Raw genomic sequence first — 19342 nt, 5'->3', positions numbered from 1 at the left:
ACATGGTTCAGCACTATTCGCAACTCCTGAGATACTGAAGCAGTCTGTGTTCAAATGCAGCAAAATCAGGCTTGGGCTGACAAATGGCAAGTAACATTCGTGCCATACAAATGCCAGGCAACAACCATCTCCAATGAGAGACAACCTAACCACCGCTCCTTGACATTCAATGGTGTTAACATCTCTGAATCTTCAACTATCAACATCCTTGGGCTTACTATTGACCAGCAACTCAACTGGACATGCCACATAAATACAGTGGTTACAAGATCAGGTCAGAAAGGCTAGGAATCCTGCAGTGAGTAACTCAGTTCCTGACTTTCTAAAGCTGTCCATCATCTACAAGACACTATTCAGGAATGTGATGGAATACTCCCCACTTGCCTGGATGGGTGCAGTGCCAACAACTTTCAGGAAGCATGACACCATCCAGGACAAAGCAGCCTGCTTGACTGGCACCATATGCATAAACTTCCATTCTCTTCAACAGTAGCAGTGTGAATATATACAAGATGCACTGCAGAAATTCACCAAAGATCCTTAGACAGAGCCTTCCAAACCCAGGACTACATCCATCTAGAAGGACAAGGGCAACAGATACACAGGAACACCACAACCTTTTTTTTAAAACTAATTCACAGGATAAGGGTGTCTTCAGCATTTATTGCCCATCCCTGATTACCCTGAGGACAGTTAAGAGTCAACCACATTGCTGTGGCTCTGAAGTGACATTTACACCAGACCAGTTAAGGATGGCAGTTTCCTTCCCTAAAGGACATTAGTGAACCAGCTGGGTTTTTCCTGACAGTTGAGAATGGATTAATGATCATCATTAGACTCTTTAATTACAGATTTTTATTGATTCAAATTCCACCATCTGCTGTGGTGTGATTTGAACCTGGGTCCCAGGACATTATATGGGTCTCTGGATTAACAGTCCAATGATAACGCCACCATCGGCCGCTTGCCAGTTCCCCTTCCAAGCCACTCACCATCCTGACTTGCAAATATATCATTGTTCCTTCATGGTTGCTGGGTCAAAATCTTGGAATTCCCTCCCTAATAGAAAGAAGTGATGAGACAATGGAGTACTTAGTGAATGGCAGGACAGTAGGAAGCACAGGGGAACAGAGGGATCTTGGGGTGCTTGTCCACAAATCCCTGAAGGCGGCAGGACAGATTAATAGAGTGGTTAAGTAGGCTTTATCAGTTGTGGCATAGATTATAAGCAGGGAGGTTATGTTGGAGTCATACAAAACTTTGGTTTGGTCACAGCTGGAGTACTGTGTGTGGTCTGGTTGCCCCACTATAGGAATGATGCGACTTCACTGGAGAGGGTGCAAAGGAGATTGACCAGGATGCTGCTTGAGTTTGAGTATTTTAGCTATGAAGTGAGGCTGGATAGGCTCTGTTGTTTTCTTTGGAGCAGAGAACACCAATGAGGGACCTGATTTGAGGTGTACAAGATTATGATGGGTGTGGACAGGGTGGATAGGAAGCAGCTATTCCCCTTAGTTGAAAGTTCAATATGGAGGGGCATAAATTTAAGATGAAGGGCAGGAGATTTAGAGGGTACTTGAGGAAAAGCTTTTTCACCCAGAGGGTGGTGGGTGTCTGAAATACACTACCTTGGAGGGTTGTAGTGGAGGAAAAGTTTACCACCTTTTGAAAGGTGCATGGATGAGCACCTAAAATATCATAATGTTCAAGGCTTAGGGCCAAATGCTGGAAACTGGGATTCGTGTAGATAGCTTGGTGCAGACTCAATGGGCTGAAGGGCCTCTTCTATGTTATATGACTCTGAAGCTATAGCACTGTAATGAAAACCTGGGGGCGCCTGTGCATGAGTCAATGTCTTCAGGAAAGAAGTGAAATTTAGTCAGGAAAACACTTCAAACCATTGTCTTAGCCAGTGCTCGTGTTCTGCAGCAAACACTACTTGATGATCAAAAGCTCTCCATATTAAGAATACTTTTCGTCTCATTTATTAAAAATTAAACTAATTATACATGATATTAGTTGGTTATTAGTTCATAGGTTATTTTAATTTCCAGGATTTTATGTGCCTTTGCTCTTTTTATTTCTGTCTGTTTTAAGTGTTCAATTGACCTGAAACGCAATGTGCTAGTTATTGGCACAACAGGAACAGAGACACGCTTTTTATCTGAAGCAGAGTTGCCAGAATGTGCCAGGCTGGCATATGGTGTTCCACGAGATGATCTTCGCCCTGAGGAGCTAGCAGACGCAGAGCTGGCTGAGGCACTACACAGATCAGCAGAGGAATCTGGTAATGTTGCAAAAAGTCTTTCCCTTGAACAAAATTGGTGAATATTGTGGGATGCAGTGATTTTAAAATTGATGCCTACTAGCCTACATGATTATTTTAAAGGCAGAACGGTCCCTGATCCAGCCCAAATTTATGAATAGTTAGTCTATAATAAATGTTTCACTTGATGGATCCTGGGTGATGTTGTGGTTTCATGATCATTTAGTAGCAAGAAGGTAAGTAGAAACATTTTCTTCAGTCTTTTGCACAGCTTACTCAAAATTTTGTGTTTTTATTTTTATTTTTGGCTTTATAAAGGTTCTGCTGGTGTTTAATACCATGGGCACCAGCAGACTCTGTTATCTCTCAAAGTGACAAACTTGTTTCTGAGATTAGACAAAAAACATTAGCAGGCCCTTCAATTATGAAGGGGTTCCAAGCTGAGTCCATCCCTGCTCCCATTCAAACACTACATGCATGACATGATGAGATTTTCCTCAGAAGCAACTTTAATTGACCCTACTACAGTAGCAGATGAGAGCAAATTAACTCAGCGTGTCCTGGAGATTGGACTTGGCACATTTTGCTCAATGTGGCTTAGTGTATGTCAGACAGTTAAAACCGTATGGATCTGCACTACTGAGGGAAGTGAGGGCCTGTTCTCTTCCCTATTCCATTTTGTTATATTTCAATATGTCTGTAACATCATGTGTGTACTTATAATTAACAAGACATTAGTATTTACATTTTTTTCCTGGTCAGTCCAACCCCCAGGCCAGCTTCAGAAGCTGGGAGTGCTAATGCAATGAATACTGTCTAATAATATCGCTCATACATGTGTTGTGATGTTTGTGTGGAATGTTAATCTGTTTGATGTCCATGGTGAATTGTAATACTATATGCATGTTGCATGCCTCAATTGGCTAATCAAGTTTGCTGTTTGGTTTGTTTTGGTTTTTCTTTTATCCTAACAGGACGCCGGCATCACTGATGCATGTTGCACTTTTGCTGTCCATGAAGATGATCATAGCCCAGGTATTTAATGTGCTTTTACTTTTAGATGACTTAGAGTCTGGTACAACAGCGAACCATCTTGTATGGAACGATGTGACTTGTTTCATAGTTTAGCTTCTTATTTTCCTCATTATGTACTGAGGCTGAATAATGCCTTTTCCCACTGGCCAATCAAGTCACTTCCAGGATTGCACACTTGTTCCTGTCAGCGGAAAATAATATGCTGAGGTGAACTATCCCTGTATCTGACTCACCCAATAATGGATAAAGTTCCAGCCATCTCTCCAACAATGCAGTGAGATTTTGTAACACTGTGTACAAATGGAAAGGTTCTGCCTGCAATTCAGTAAACACTCCTCGAATTTCCATATCATACGGGATTAAGTTCATTGATATAACATCTATTTTCTGTTACAAATCTAGTTACTACACAATGTTTCGCTATAAAATGCACGTATCAGGGCCAGAGTTCTTTGCTAATGGACTTGATAGGGTATTTACCACAGAGTGACAGGGATATAGTTCTGTGGCCTACTTTATGGACCTGTGCTCATCACTGTTAGTGACAGACTGACAAAACAAATTTCCTCTTGAATAAATTGGTGCAGAATTTGGTGGTAAAATAATGGCACATTTTGAGCGCATGCTGTTATCAGTGCTTTTTAAAACAAATAACAATTTATGTAGTGCCGTTGTGAATTTGACACCATGTCCGTCACCTCCCTTCAGAAGAACGTCTTTAGGGGAAGCCATTCTTTGTCTATTTTACCATAACTTTGTCCCTTTCTTCTTTTTCTATATCCTGGTTTAATGCCCTATACTTCATGGAATCATAGAATCCCTACAGGTGTGGAAAACAAGCCCTTAGGCTCAACAAGTCCGCACTGATCCTCAGAGCATGCCACCCAGACCCATCTCTTTAATCTACACATCCCTGAGCACTGTGGGCAATTTAGAATGGCCACTCCACCTAGCCTGCACATCTTTGGGTTGTAGGAGGAAACTGGACCACCTGGAGAAAACCCACGCAGACACGGGGAGAATGTGCAGACTCCACACAGACAGTCACCTTGGTCCCTGATGCTGTGAGACAGCAGTGCTCAACCACTGAGCCACCGTGCCGCCCCCATTGTATTTTGTTTTGAGATTGAAGAGTCAACTTGTCAGATTCTATGTAGCGCTTCTCTGACCGTGAAATTTAGGCTTGTTCTTCATTGCATTGGCTTGGGGACCTGGGTGGCTCTGCTGAGCAGCTGTGGCATAAGGGAACTATACAAATAACCCAACTCAATTCTTGGCTTCCTATCTGTTCACTGTATAATCGTCCTGATTGACCAGTTGGATCCCAATGATTGTGTCCTTTCTCAAGCCTTGACAACTCAATTCATGCATTCTGTATTCACAAGTTAACTGGGTATTCCTTATCACTCCCTTACTCTGAATTTTTGTAGATGCGTAAAGAATAGAAGGTGGTGGTAATTGCTTGGCTTCAGAAGAGCAATCCAATTAGTCTTACTCCCCTGCAATTTCTCCATATCCTTTTTTGTTTACTTTTCAAGTCTATATACTGATTATTTTTGGAAATTACTGTTGAATTACTGTGGGGAGGCCTAGTGGTGTTATCGCTGGACTGTTAATCCAGAGACCCAGATAACATCCTGGGGACCCAGGTTCAAATCCTGCCACAGCAGATGGTGGAATTTGAATTCAATAAAAAAAAAATCTGGAATTAAGAATCAAATGATGACCATGAATCCATTGTTGATTGTCAGAAAAACTCACCTGGTTCACAAATCTCCTTTAGGGAAGGAAACTGCCATCATTACGTGGTCTGGCCTACGTGTGACTCCAGACCCACAACAGTGTGGTTGACTTTTAACTGCCCTCTGGGTAATTAGGGATGGGCAATAAATGCTGCCTAGCCAGAGATGCCCTCATCCCGTGAATGAATAAAGAAAAAAAAATTTCCTTTTGAGGGAGTGCATTCTAGATGGAAAAGTAAATTGTGCTCACCTCCCCTCTGATTCTTTCGCCGATTATCTCAAATCTGTGTCTTCTATCACAGCCCTTCATAATTTTGAGCCTCTGTTAAAACTTCCTTTTGTGTTTTCTGCTTCAAGGACAACAATCCTGCTCACCAGTTCTTAATTATTATTGGCACAGGTGCATAAAGTTAGCACACTGTGGAAACTTCTGATTTATTGTGGGACTTATGGCTCCTTTGCAAGTAAGGAAATTGTGTAAATAACTTGTCAGATTTTAGTCTGCTGTAGTTGTTTGCAGTATTGCTGTGTGTCACCATACTGACATGTCGTTTACTTCCAATAATAATATTCCGGCATTGAGTAAGATGTATTTCAAAATCGCTTTTAAGGTGCAGCGTGCAGTCACCACATGACTATCAGCCTTCAGGGAATTATGACCTACAGCAAGTTGAAGCATTGTTCCTCGGTAATAACAAGTACCTATGATTTAAATAAGCACTTAAATTACAACAGATTTCTGAACCCTAATGTCAGGTTTGGGTGTGAGTCAGAAGCCCAAACTTTGTGATAGCAGTCACCTACTGTGATTTTCTTTGGAGCAGCCAGTTAATGGCCAGAGGGCAAGCTTCTGATCCAATTAAGGACTGTAGCTGGGTTCTTAAAGCTGGAGGGCCAGTAAGAGATTGTAAAGCTTGAAAGCAACAGCAGTGTTGCGATAACAGGAAAGTGAAGGAGAGAGTGCATCCAAATGGTTGTTCAACACACCAGCTTTTCACAATTTAAACTGAGAAATGACCAAAGCTTAAAATAAAAAGATGAGGGAGTGTGCAACCTCTCTGCATTGTGACCTGTGGTTGCTGCTGCACACAAGCAGGGAGGGCTTTAAGGTCTACCTGGAAACCTGGCCTCTGGTCTGCTATCAAGAGGCTATATTGGCTCCCACAGCCTGTGTATACCTTGACTAAGTGAAATCCCTAATTGACCTCGAGTTGTTGGTTGGTTTGCCGAGCTGACTGGTTTTCGTGCAAATGTTTCGTCCCCCCTTCTCAGTGAAATCTTCAGTGCTGTCCAGCCTCCGTTGAAGCGCTGTTGTTCTGGTCCAGTTTGTCGTGGTGGCGAGTTCTGTTTCTGGTTTTGCTCCATAGTGATATGTAGATGGGGTCTATTTCAACATGTTTGTTTCTGGTACTAGTGGTTGAAAACCAGGCTTCCAGGAATTCTTGTGTTTGTCTTTTTTTCGCTTGTCCTAGTACTGTTACATTTTCCCAGTTAAACTGATGTCCTTCTTTATCGGAGTGAATAATTGACCTCCTTTAAGTGGCTCTTAAGATACTGGATCAGCTGACCACCCTTGCAAGCAGGTAGGCCTGCCACACACCATCCCCACACCTCATTCCACCCAGGAATGGTAGCCCAGGATGAGTTGGAATTGGGGAATCAGCAGACCATCTAAGTGATTTTTTTTTCCAATCCTGGCCTAGGTTTGGGCTAAAAACCAAGCTTTGTCAGCTCGATAGGTAACTGCTTTTTGAGTTCTGATCTCTGCAGTAACAATAACTGAGCTGGTGTTATTGAAATTTTTTTACTGACATTTAGCCAAAGAAATTGAAAAGCCATCTATAAAAGTGGTCATTAACATGTATGTGTGGTGCTAGATTGGTAATGAATAGAACAGGGTTTAGCATTAGAACTGCTGGATTATTTAGTCGTATTGTGGTTTGGAATAAGATGTCTACATTGGAGTAATCTGAGACTAGATTTATGTTTTTCTGTTTTAGGAAAAGAAAATGGCAAAACTACCTCATTGGAAAGTCCTTCATTACCAGCACCTCATCATCTTCCTCTCCCACTTCCCATTACAAGAAGTGACCTATCTCAGGCCCCCAAAACCCAAAGTCAGTTGGACCGTTCACTTTCCGTCCCTGCTAGCCTTCCTTCACAAAACCAGAAGTTGGAACTTACAGATGTAAACAACCTTCAGCTCACTCCTGAGTGCATGGAACCTCAGGCAGAAAAGCAGGCACTGTCAGGATCATTGGCCAATAAGTTGACCCCTCTCTTTCCTTATAATCTGTCTACTCCTTCTCAGGCATCATTAGGGGAGAACCACATACCACAGGGTGAAAGCATTCCTTGCAGCTCACAAGACCTTTTGAACTATCCAACTTCAGATACCAATGATGAGTCTCTGCCAAAACATGTCTTGCCAAACAAGAGTCCGTATGAGGTTGGCATGGAAAAGGGTGACACCACGCGTTGTACAACCAAAGCCTGGCAGGAAATCATAAACAAAGAAGGTTTAGAGGAACCACCGACAAAAAAAATTGGAGAGATTTCTTCAGCTGTACAATCAAATAGTGATCCTGTGTCTGATCTGGGTTTGGGTAACAGACTAAGCCAACAAGCCTCACCTGAATTGGCTTTTGCTGCTGGTTCTAACATAAATGAAATGCAGCAAGGCACTGAAACTGGAAAGGGGATTGATGATCCTGACAACCTCATTAAGCCATTAGATATGGACCTTGAAATAGCTGAAAAAGATCCATGTAGCTGTCAAAAGAAATTTGAGACTAATGAAAGACCACCATCTGAATCTTCAACTGGAAACATTGAAATCTGCGATGCTGAAATTGTAAACTCTACTCAGCAGCTGGTAGAGGAAATTAGATATTCAGCATCAAAAAAGACGGAAAAAAGTAGTCAAAAGGAGGGAAAAGTCACTATTTCAGATCAGAAGTTGGAGGATGGACATTTAAGTTCATGCTCCTCCATTGCTCAGGAGAATATGCCTGCTGAGTTATCAAGTGGCTGTGTGAGGGAAAAGTCTGAATTTGCTCTTGTCACTGAAAAAGAGCATGGAGAAGTACATCCTTTGACTGAGATTAAACAGTCTTCTTTTGAGCAGGATCAGACAACAGACTCTGATTCACATTTTTCCCCTGTGGCTGCTTTATTTGAACTACATCAAAAGTTAGTCGTCTCATGTCAGGAAGCTTCTTTGAAGATATCCGTCAGCTCGGAGGACAACCATCGGTCAGACATGACAAATCAGGAAGAAGGTTTTCAACTAATGGAGGTGTCTGAAGAATGTTCAGATAATAATGCTTTGAGCAGAACGTGTGTCAATGCAGAGGTGGATACTGTTGCTGTGGAAGAGCAAAACGAACTTTTGTTAACTGCTAATTCCAAAATTTCTCCAAAAAGAGACAACAGTGTGGAAAGCTTCAATGAATTTCCAGAAAAATCCACTTCAGATATGGCACAAGTTAAACCTAATGAGATTTTTGTGCAAGCATCAAAAGATGAGGCTGCAGCTTTTATTACTGTGTCTAAGGATCAAACAAAGGAAATGGAAGTTTCCCATACTGAGGAATCTTTGCAGACCCAAGAATTATCAGTACACCCGCATGATTCTGCAGCAGCTGAAAGCAGCCAGAACACTCAAAGTAGTGAGATACATTTGCAAGAGATGACAAATAATGTAGTCTGTTCTTCGGAGGACCCAGAGGTTTTAGCTACACCCATGACAGGGGAAGGGACCATGGAAGCCAATATGAATCAGCCTAATAGACATTCTTTGGGTAGTCCTCTAGAAGTGCTCCCCCTAGCTTTCCCGGCTGCTAATGTTGCACGAATAAGACGATCAGGATTCACTCAGCAAGAAGCATTGGAAGCCCTTGAACGTTTTAATGGCAATACAGACCTGGCACTTCTGGTTCTCCTCGCAAGAAACATTGTAGTTCCTATTTGAAGCTGTCCAGTAAGAGTCTGTAGGACAGTAATAAGTTGGTACTATTTTGACATTTGGTCTACAATGGATACTGTGGTGGGTAAAAAGGAAACATGTTTCAGTCGGAATCATTATTTTTGAATAGTGTTGGGAAAGACCTGTTTCAGCTGTTGGTATCATAGGTGGCATCTGTCACTGGCAGACCAGTTTTGAGGTCAAGTTGTAGCAACATTAGTATTTTATTTCAGTGCCATTCTTGATACCACTTCACTGAAATATTCACTAGTAGCCTATAAGCCAACAAACCTAGTCAATTCAAGTATTGGCCTTTGTGCAGTTTAAACTGCCTATAATTTTTAACTGCATATTCTCCAAGCACAGGAAGAATTAGTACGAAGAAGTTTGACATGGCAAGGAGAAGAAAAGACGAAGGTAGCAGGTTTGAATCCTTGGAAGATGATCTACGTGTACGTGGGTATTCATGGTGGAATCATGTTAGATTTAAAATTTTTGCAAGGTCAGTAGTTATCGCCATTGGATTTGGGGGTTACTTGAATGTTTGACTTAACCATCAGGAGAAGTGGAAAGTCTCTATCATGTTTCCTCCATAAGGATAAAAGTTCACGTTCTCACCTTCTGAGTACACAAATTTTTAGAATTCCTTTACTGTTTTATAGCCTTTGTTAAATCTGACACAGCAACACCACCTCTGCTGGACGTATGTCACATTTGAGGCACATTCAGTATTCAGTTGGTTTTAAAAAATGTTTTATGAAGGTGTTTGTGCTATTTTTTTTCTTAAATGACAGTAGTGATGTTGCTGTAATCTTCAATGGCTGCTTAGTGCAACCTCTGGTCTTTGTTTTTTCTTTTTTAAAACCAAATAATTAAAAAAAAAGTTATTGCCAAACAAAACATTGGTCGTGTGTCAGCTGATGCGAGTGCTTAAAAAGCTATCTATGTGAAGAACTATGAACTGTTTCTATTTCTTGCTTCTAAAAGCTGATATCATCTAAAGGTGCGATGATGAAGTAGCAGGTTAAAGATATGGAGGAGGGCAGATGGGAACAAACAAGAAGAAAATTTTGATTCGGTACTGACATAAAAACCTATAAACTATTCAAGGCCATAATCTGGATTTTCAGGGCTGAATCTTTACTCTCAGGGACTGATGGATTGGGGTCATATCAGAAATTAAAATGTATGAACACTGTAACAGAAACCAAGTCTGTCCACTTCCAGGTTTAACAGAGGCAGGATGCGCGGTGGCAGAGAACGGGTTTACTTATTTAAATATTATAATGAGGCCACGTGCCTTTGTTTTACCACATTCTATTTTTAACCATAGACAGCTAGGTATCCCAAAGCATGAGAGATTCAGCAGCTTAAATATCATAATAAAATCATAGAATCCCTACAGTGTGGAAACAGGTCCACACCACTCCTCCGAAGAGTATCCCACCCAGACCCATTCCCCTAACACTGCATTTCCTATATCTAACACACCTAACTTAAACATCCCTGGGCACTATGGACAATTTAGCATAGCCAATCCACCTACCCTGCACATCTTTGGACTGTGGGAGGAAACCCAGGCAGACAGGGGGAGAATGTGCAAACTCCACATAGACAGTCGCCCGAGGCTGGAATTGAACCTGGGTCCCTGGTGCTGTGAGGTAGCAGTGCTAACCACTGAGCCACTGTGCCGTCCCAAATATCTTTACAACATAGCTTGTGGGTTAGGAGCACTTCCTCCAGAGCCAAAAAAAACTGAGTAAATTGCAATCTTCACCCCCCCCCCCTCAAAGTCCTACAAGAGCTGCCTGCATCACTGAACAGAGTCAGACTCACCTGTGATTCGTCCTGTGATAAGGATTACTTCAGGCCACCTTGGAACTCCTCATGCAGTGGCGACCTGGGTTGCCTTTGTATTCCGTTGTTGCTCTAAGTCTCTGAAAGTAATACTTGGTTCTCTTTAAAATATTCACATTGCAGGGACATTAAACAAATACTTTTAATGAGCTTAAACCAGAATATGATCACGCCAAACGGAGATATTCTCTAGGAATTGAGCTCTCACTGGCTTCAAATAATAAGAACAGATTTGTCAAACTGAGCCGCTCATCGGTTTTGGGCCTTTGAAGTCAGCTTTCCAGCCAGAAGGAACCCCACTGATGGCAGCCTTACAGTTAAATTCCGCTATCTGTCTTTACCAAACCATGAAAAACACACAGCCTGCATTGTGGTCCCAGAATTTTTAAAACTGAGCAATGTTTCTGTAGTTGGATTATTTGCATACTGCGTGGGATAAGCTGAGCTTCCTGAATGGGTGACATGCATCACTGTAAAGACATTTCTTGACACTGATTTTGCCAGGCATTCCTGATAGCTAGTAGATATCAAAGCCTACAGAGCAGTGTGTTACGGGTTCAATCACCAGCTTGTGTTGAGTTTGTTGATGCCAACTGGGGCCATAGTTGGGATACTTCACCTGGCTTTAGTAATCCTAAGAGAACAAAGGAGAAATAAAAACAAAGTACTGGAGAAACTCAGCAGATCTGGCAACATTTGTGAGAGAAAAGCAAAGTTAACTTGTCAAGTTTGATATGACTGTTCTTCAGAATTGAACTCCCTTTTCAAAGCAGTCATACTGGACTCTGAAAATTAACTTTGTTTCTGTGTCTATTTTAGATCATCAATATCTGCAGTATTTTACTTTAAACTAGGAAGGAGAAGTAGGTTTGCTGCTCTTTTTCACTATCCACTGACCCTTGTTGGAATCTTTTGTGCAGGTGGACAACAAAACAGGGTCATATCTATCTTTGACTGCCTTTACGTGTTCAGCAACCTGCCAAAATTCACTCTTCAAATCATCTCGTGAAAAATGGGCTACTTCGTGTGATACCAGTGAGCATCGTTCTACCCCTTAGATCTACATCCGATCAACAGCTGACACGTTTAAAGTGTTGTATTTCTTCATTTAATTCCTCCACATTCAGTTGGACAAGCCGGGCTTACCAATAGGGTTGATCACATCCCCTTTCTGATATAGATTATGCTGTTAGAACATCACCAAAGATGATACAAGAACATAAAATATAATACAGGAAATATTAAGAACTTGGCTATGGTTAAAATAGCGCTGCTGCTTAGTGGGAGAAGAAAGCACACATATAACAATAGAAAATGATGGTAAATCCAACAAAAGGAACTGCTTCACACAAAGGTGAAAGGCTAGTCATGGTCAAAGGAGGAAACCTCTACTGTAAGGGGTTAAAATGTACCCAGATACCTGGCTAGGGTAGATAAAGACCAGAAAGGGTAAGCTTTGGTCAGATGGTCATTTCCCATCCTTGATAATTTTTCTTTTGATCCCTTTGTGTTCATACATAAAGGTGGATTCATCATTGATAGACTGTTGTATTTAGCTCTTCTTGGGGTTTCCGGGGACCTACTTTGGAAACATTGGGCAGAACCTAGATGCCAACAATTCCCAACTTGAAAGTCAGAGTGGTAGTCCTGTGACTCCAGCTTGCTTCTCTGGCCCTCCATCAGTTACCGACATCTCAGAGCATGCTGCATACGTAGCGACTTCATGCAACTCATCAACAACCAGGATCCCTGGGTCCCTGACAGTAAAGTGGAATGTGAATTTGCTTCTGCCTGATATGTTTTAGGCAATTGACAGGAGCCTTGCAGGCCAGGGATTACCAGTGGACTGTGGACTACCAGTGCTTGAACAAGTACATGGCTGGGCATTAAAAAATGCTGCCAGCGCCAAAGATCGAGGGTGGCAGGTACTTCCGTCTGTGGTGAGTGGGAGAATACACCGGGTATGGTGCCATAAGTCATGCTTTATATGTAATGAGCTGCGTTTGGGGTGGTAGCATGGAGAGAAACCCTCCATGAAATTTGCCAAAATTGACAGAGCCAATTTCTGGTGAAATTCAGACCAATATCAATTCTTTAGGTTTCTAAAGTGAACAGAAGAAAAGTTCATAATCTGGAAGAAAATCATAATGGTCCCAAAAAGGCATGGTAAGTAACCTCAATTGCTGTACTTTAATCTGAGTCTGAGGAATGGAAAGTAATCTGTGTCATGTGTGATCAGCCTGCAGGAATTCATTGAACAAGAATGGAATATTAGGTTTTCTATCCTAAAGTTAAGCAAAGCATTCTCCATTCAGTAATACTTTTTTGCATCTTGGTATCAATCACTGCCAAGGTCAGCTCCCTATCTCCGGTTGTTGGACATACGTTAGTTTCTGAATAAAAGACCAATGAATGTTTTGTACTTTCTCAATTTCCGTTCCCATTGTGAATTGAAGGTTGCCATGGATGCAATTGGCAGTTGGTTCAAAGTCACCACATTATTAATATCCTTGGCAATGCCTTTACTTGACTAACATTCTTGGTTAACTCTTTGTTAATGCAAATTCTTGATATTATGATTATTGGTACAGTATAACAGTTATTGTGCATTAGGATTTGACCTGTTTGCTGTTGAGATTGATCTTGTTTTCAGGATCTCCTGTTAAAATCTACAATTGTATTCAAACAAATCTATTCATTAGGCACTGTCTATACACTTCTCAGATCAGCTTCTGTTAGAACATTGCCAATGTGAGTCTGACTTCGATTACAAAACACAATTAGGAAAACAGGAAATGACAAATAGGCTGATCTGCATCTGAAAGAGAAAGATCAGTTAATGTTTTAGATCCTACCTTTCATCAGACCTTGTGACCTGTCCCCCACCTTCCCAAACGAAAATGGGATAGGAGCAATGGTCACAGCTGAGTCTGATTGGGTTTTTGTCTGATAACAGATAATTTTCATACATCCAGACTCTTTATCAAGTTTCTTATTTGTGGCTACAATCAGTCCACCAGAGTAAGTTGCATGCTTATCTATACCCATTAATTAGTAAAACCAATCATAGAGTGCATAATACCTTTAGACCACTCGAGAAATCGCCGTAAACTGCGTACAGATTTTAGATTACTTGGCCTGATGTATATGGTTTCTAAATCATACCACACAAGTCCTATCAATCCAACCTCGTCTTAAGTATTCACATCATCAGTGGCCAGTACCAAATGGTTGCAATTTGTACCAGCTGTAGGATGCACTGCAGGAACTGGCTATGTTTTTTCAACGGTACTTGAAAGACAAAATACCATTGTTTCCAAGTTACCCTTCAAGTCACAGAATATTCTAACTTAGAGATATACTGCCATTGCTGGATCAAAATCCTGGAACTTCCTAACCATTGTGCTGTAGAAGAGTCTTCACAATGTGGACTGCAGTGATTCAAGTGCAAGGTTCACCACCATCTTCTCATGGCAAACTAGAAATAAGAAAGAAATGCTGATGTCGATATCCTGACAATGAAATTTTAAAAATGAGCCCATTGTGCAGGATATTCTCCAAAATCTGATAAACTATTGCTTTCATCTTGGTTGCTAAAATCCTCGTTAATTTTTCATTATTCTTGTTTTTACTCTTTTATCAATTTTAATTTGGAACTGGGAACTGAGAGCTAAACAGGTCTTGGACTACGGGTAATAGTTGTGTTAAAAGGAAATCAGACCAAACAAACTTTTGTTTATTCATGAGGCCAGGCTTGCAAGTTAATTACAGGCTGGTTCATGATCAAAATGTTCTGCAGACACTTTGTCACCAGAGAAGAACATTATGTTTAAACAGAGCATAGAGGTTGGCTAATAACGAGGTCAGCACCTAGGTACTGGTTCCAGCAAGTCTGGAAAAGGCACAGTGCTCAAGCAAGTGGAAGATGTTGAATGGTAACTGACCTTGTGGAGGAGACAGTCTGTCAGAGAGCGGTCAGAGTTTGAATTGGGTTTTTCTGTGAGAAGGAAGATGGTGCTTCAGTGTGAAGATTTGAAAGCTTCCTGCCTGACTTCCCATGAGCAGCTCTTGGAAGCTCAGGCAATAGACAACTAAGTTATAAATAATACTACCTTTGTCTGAGTGAACTGAAATGAGGACACTGATCGACATCAAAATCAACCACGGAACAATCATCTGTACTGGTGAAACATCACATTCGTAAAAAAAAACTTAAGTAATCTGCCCAGTTTTGTTATTTCATTTATCCCCTAACTGTTTGTTTGTCTGTCTTTTGTGTGAATGGGGATTGAAAACAAATTCTTTTGGGTTTAAAGCATAGACTTTAACCAAATTACTTTGTTTAATTTACTCTGCTAAAGTTACTACATTATTAATAAACTGCTAAGTCTTTTGTTTAAGATACAAACCAATGTCTGGAATTTGTTATTATTGAGATTGGTTATTCAAAAGTTTGGTTAGGAACTATTGGGGTCAATTCTGACGGTCTTTAAAGGTTTTAATTTTACTGTGTTGGCAAGTACAGAGGGAGAAAGGCTGATTTGATTCAGCTATCTGTCTCCGTGGTGTAATGTGGTGCACCCATTTTGTTTTGTTTATGTTAAAAGCAAAAGACAATTTAAGTCCTAAGTCTCCAACAGTGTTGTAGGCATAAATTTATGCATGATGACAGGAACGGAATCATAGCAGGACCAAGTTTACTTTTGGACCCAATTTTTCACACTATTGACAAAACAAGTTGCAAACCATGCCTCTTGCCCCTCTGAAATATAGAAAACACCACATTATTGTTTTCCTGATGACGTGATAGTATTGAAGCATTCAAGAATTTAAATTGTTCAAATAATAGTTAAATTAATATAGAAAATAATCAGCAATACTTGACTTACACTCATCATGAAAATAGAACAGGAATAGATCATTTGGTTCATCAAGTGGACTTCACTGTCCAATGGGATCATAGCTGATGTTATTGTGGCCTTCACTTTTCTGTCCATCCCGAATAACCTTTCACCCTTGTGTAGATCAAAAATCTGCCCAGTGACCCAGACTCCAGTACTCCATGAAAGAGATTCCAAAGAATGAGAAGAAAATCCTCCTCATCCCAATCATAAATAGAGACCTCTTATTAACTGTGCCCACTGGTGCTAGATTTTCCCGGAAAGGGAATATTCTATCAGCATCTACCTTGTCAAGCCCCCAAGAATCTTATGTTTCAAAGATTCAAATTACCTCTCATTCTTATCAGCTCTAAGGAATATGGACTCAACCTGCTCAGTTCTTCCAAATAAGACAACGCCTTCAATGCAGGAATTAGCCTTTTGCACCTGTTCTAAAGTGCTTCCAAAGCGAGCATATGCCTCCTTAAGGTGGAGAGTAAAGTAATATTACGTTGGATTATACAGGTTATATACAATACAGAATTAAGCTATTAATCCCAACTAGTTCATAATGGCATGTATGCTGTACTCAAGCCAACTGCTATCTTTGCTCAGCTAAACTGGTTCTTTGTAAACCTTTGTTCCCTACTCCCTCATAAATTCTTCTAACTTCTCCTTAAATAAATTGTTTGATCAACGCATTCTTTCACACTTTGGGAAAGAAGTTACTGAATTCCCCCCCATTGGATATCTCGGTGACCATCTTATATTAATGGTCTACTTTTCCACACAAGAGAAAACATTCAGTCTGTATCCAGACTAACAGAATCTTTCATAGTTTTAAAGATTCTTTGAGGTTACCCCTCAGTCATTTCTTAAGAAACCTGACCATTATACAAACTCAATTCTATGAATTTGTTAGTTCATCAAACAGTTGAAACATTGAATCATCCAGTGACGAAACCAAACAATATTACGGTTTGCTTTCACCAATTAAAACTTCTCTCAAAGGTGTTATTTGTTGTTTTGAAGATACAGAGCTGACTGGAAATGGGCTTTTTGGGCTATGGTCTTTAAAACAGTGGTATTGAGGTTCTGCTCTAAGTTTATACAGTGGTCCCGGGTGGCAGATCCAATAATCAATTGATAAAGCAACACAATCCGAGAGAAATGGTCATAAAAGCTTATAATACCATGTGTCAAGAGTTTGACCTCAGTTGTGTTTGGTGCATAAACAACTTGTGCTGTTAAGAGTGTCTTTAACAAAGAAGATATTGCAAAAATAGTTACATAGGGTGGCCAAAAATATCCAAAAACAGATGATCAAATAAATGCTGAGTCATGTGATGTAGATTAGAAGGAATACCAGACAGCTCGGCCAAAAGTCTAGTTTTTGAGAAAGCTTTGAGGATCCAGATGTTTGTGGCAAAGACAGCTAAAGACAATGCCGCTGAAGGTGAGACAATGAAATGAAATGCACAAAAGATTAGAAGTGGAGGACAGAGGGGAAATGAGACTGGATAATGTTACAAAGACGAGATATATAGAGGCCATGGAATGATTTACAATGTAATGCATTGGAATACAGTATGGGTTAGCAATGATGATCATGAGGTAGTATGGGACAGGATACAGAAAACTAAATGTTGGGTAAATTGGAACTAGTGAACGCATGCAGGATGACGCTGAAGAAGTGATAGAAGCATGAATAAGTATTTCAGTGGCAGAGAACCAGGAGTATTGGCAGGATGCAGACTTGTGATAAATAAGGTTTGAAGCTTAGCACTGGTTGAACATGATACCAAGGTTTCACACAGTCTGATTTGGCTTAAACAAGTGGCCAGGGTGGTGACTGAATCAACAGTAGAAAAGCTGAATATATGGCAAAGGTCACAAACAATAGCTTTGGTCCACCAAAGGAAGTTATAATTATCCATGACAATGTCAAGGAAGTAGAGAACTAAGGGTTGATCCTGGCAGGAGTCAGAGAGTGATAATAAAGTGAATGGGAAGAGAAGCAATTGCTGAAGCAAGTATTTTAATCTCCAGTAGGTAAGAATGAAGCAAAAGTTGTTAAGATACTGATAGACAAGTAAACTTGCAATTCATAGATCCCAATTTCATCCTAATGGATTTTATAGAACACAGATGAGAATAAAATAGCTGAATCTTTGCAAATTCTAAATGTTTTATTCATCTACCTGAAGACTTGCCAGCAAGTCCAAAGAAATGACAGTCTCTCTGAGCCAGTTGAATTTTCAGTTTCATCCATCTTTCAATGTGTCAGTGGAATAATAAACATTAAAGCTACTCAGATGGCAGGATTAGCATTACTACAATATTATGTCCAAAATGAAAAGAAAATCTAAAACAGTTTTGATTTTTAGAGGTACCCCCAATTGTGTATTGTAACTCACCTTGAATTCTGTCATTGATGACCTCACAGTCAACTCATTCCCCAGGCAAAAGGGCTACTTAATTTATTCATAAAAGGATTGCAACTCTAAGTTTTTGCTCAATTTCCCACTCACGATGATACTTATAAAACCACATAGGAACTGTGCCAAACAATGAGTCATTATGCTAAAGTTTGATATACTAATTTTATGTTGCAAGTTCTGCCATAAATTTATGTGTGAAATCCAGCATGGTGTACACCATCTGGCACCTTGTAGATGGAGTACTTTGAGTTTTTCTCTTCTCATCATTTTTATTTCTTTCCTTGCCTCCAACAGCAACTTTTCTCTGTGGTCTATGTAATCAGCACATGCTCCTCTGAATTTTAGCTCCTAGAAATATATTCTGCATCACATGGATAAATAAAGTCTAAAAATGTATTTTAATTAGACTATTAGCCACAATCTCATCTTTGCCCAAATTTCTGTCCATGCTCAAGATGTTGGAGTCATATTTGGATATTATAGATACTTTTCATAAAATCCACATTAAATCTATCACATTTATAAATAACAACCATAATGATAATATAAAATATATAAATGATACTGTACAAAATATGCTCATAGTATATCATAATCCATGTAATCCCTGAAGTAACACAGTGAAGGATTAGTGCAGGCAGCAATTATGGATAGCTGTCATCTGCCAAATGTAAACCAGCTGAGCAAAATGTGATCTTAGGTCTATTACCCAGTTTCCTTTGCTGCGAAGGAAAATTAATAAATGGAAAATCAAGAGGCAAGAAAGGGCACCAGGGGATTAGTGGTCCGTTAAACTCCCTGTCCAATTTTCTCTCATGTTGTTTTCAATGGAAAGAATAATGTATGAGTATGTAATAGGTAACTGTTTTGCAACAGTCCATTTCATACCCCTGCTGTAGTTGAATTTTGTATCAAATTTCCACTTTGGGAATTTGAGGACCTTTTAGTCCAAAACAGGATAGGTTGCAATTCTTTCTAATTAAAATAGTTGCTGGTGCAATTTCCAAATGCTGGCCCAAATAAACTGTAGAAGTGTCGGTATTGGGTACTGTTGAAAACTTTCTATTAAAAGTTGAATCAGAGATAGTAGGAACTGCAGATGCTGGAGAATCCGAGACAACAAGGTGCAGGGCTGGATGAACACAGCAGGCCGG

The 19342-nt window shown here is 40.2% G+C and overlaps 3 protein-coding genes across 7 annotated transcripts in view; all 3 read left to right on the top strand.

The window, feature by feature from the left end:
• Positions 1-9910, top strand: part of ddi2 (DNA-damage inducible protein 2) — a 29495-nt gene extending 19585 nt beyond the window's left edge. Inside the window, exons 8-11 of one of the 4 annotated variants that reach the window (XR_007265274.1) lie at positions 2098-2287; positions 3241-3301; positions 5655-5731; positions 7044-9910. Coding sequence is in view for 2 of the 4 variants with exons in the window: in XM_048615009.1 (XP_048470966.1) it covers positions 7262-9016 (1755 nt within the window). In the remaining 2 variants the exon portion in view is untranslated. Of the gene's footprint in view, positions 1-2097; positions 3302-5654; positions 5732-7043 lie in introns of those variants that run through there. The other 3 variants (XM_020527775.2, XM_048615009.1, XR_007265273.1) reach the window with 3 other exon arrangements.
• micos10 (mitochondrial contact site and cristae organizing system subunit 10) overlaps positions 1-19342 on the top strand; it is a 401440-nt gene that overhangs the window by 324934 nt on the left and 57164 nt on the right. The window lies entirely within an intron of this gene.
• The window catches only part of fbxo42 (F-box protein 42), a 56256-nt gene continuing 47587 nt past the window's right edge, over positions 10674-19342 (top strand). The window contains exon 1 of the mRNA XM_048615007.1: positions 10674-13033. Within this exon, the coding sequence (XP_048470964.1) occupies positions 13031-13033 (3 nt within the window). The 5' untranslated portion in view covers positions 10674-13030. The remainder of the gene's footprint in view (positions 13034-19342) is intronic.

This window comes from Rhincodon typus, chromosome 31 (assembly GCF_021869965.1).
Source record: "Rhincodon typus isolate 14 chromosome 31, sRhiTyp1.1, whole genome shotgun sequence".
Lineage (NCBI taxonomy): Eukaryota > Metazoa > Chordata > Chondrichthyes > Orectolobiformes > Rhincodontidae > Rhincodon > Rhincodon typus.
Note: the sequence above shows the minus strand (reverse complement) of the source record. Positions and strands in the feature narration are given on the sequence as shown.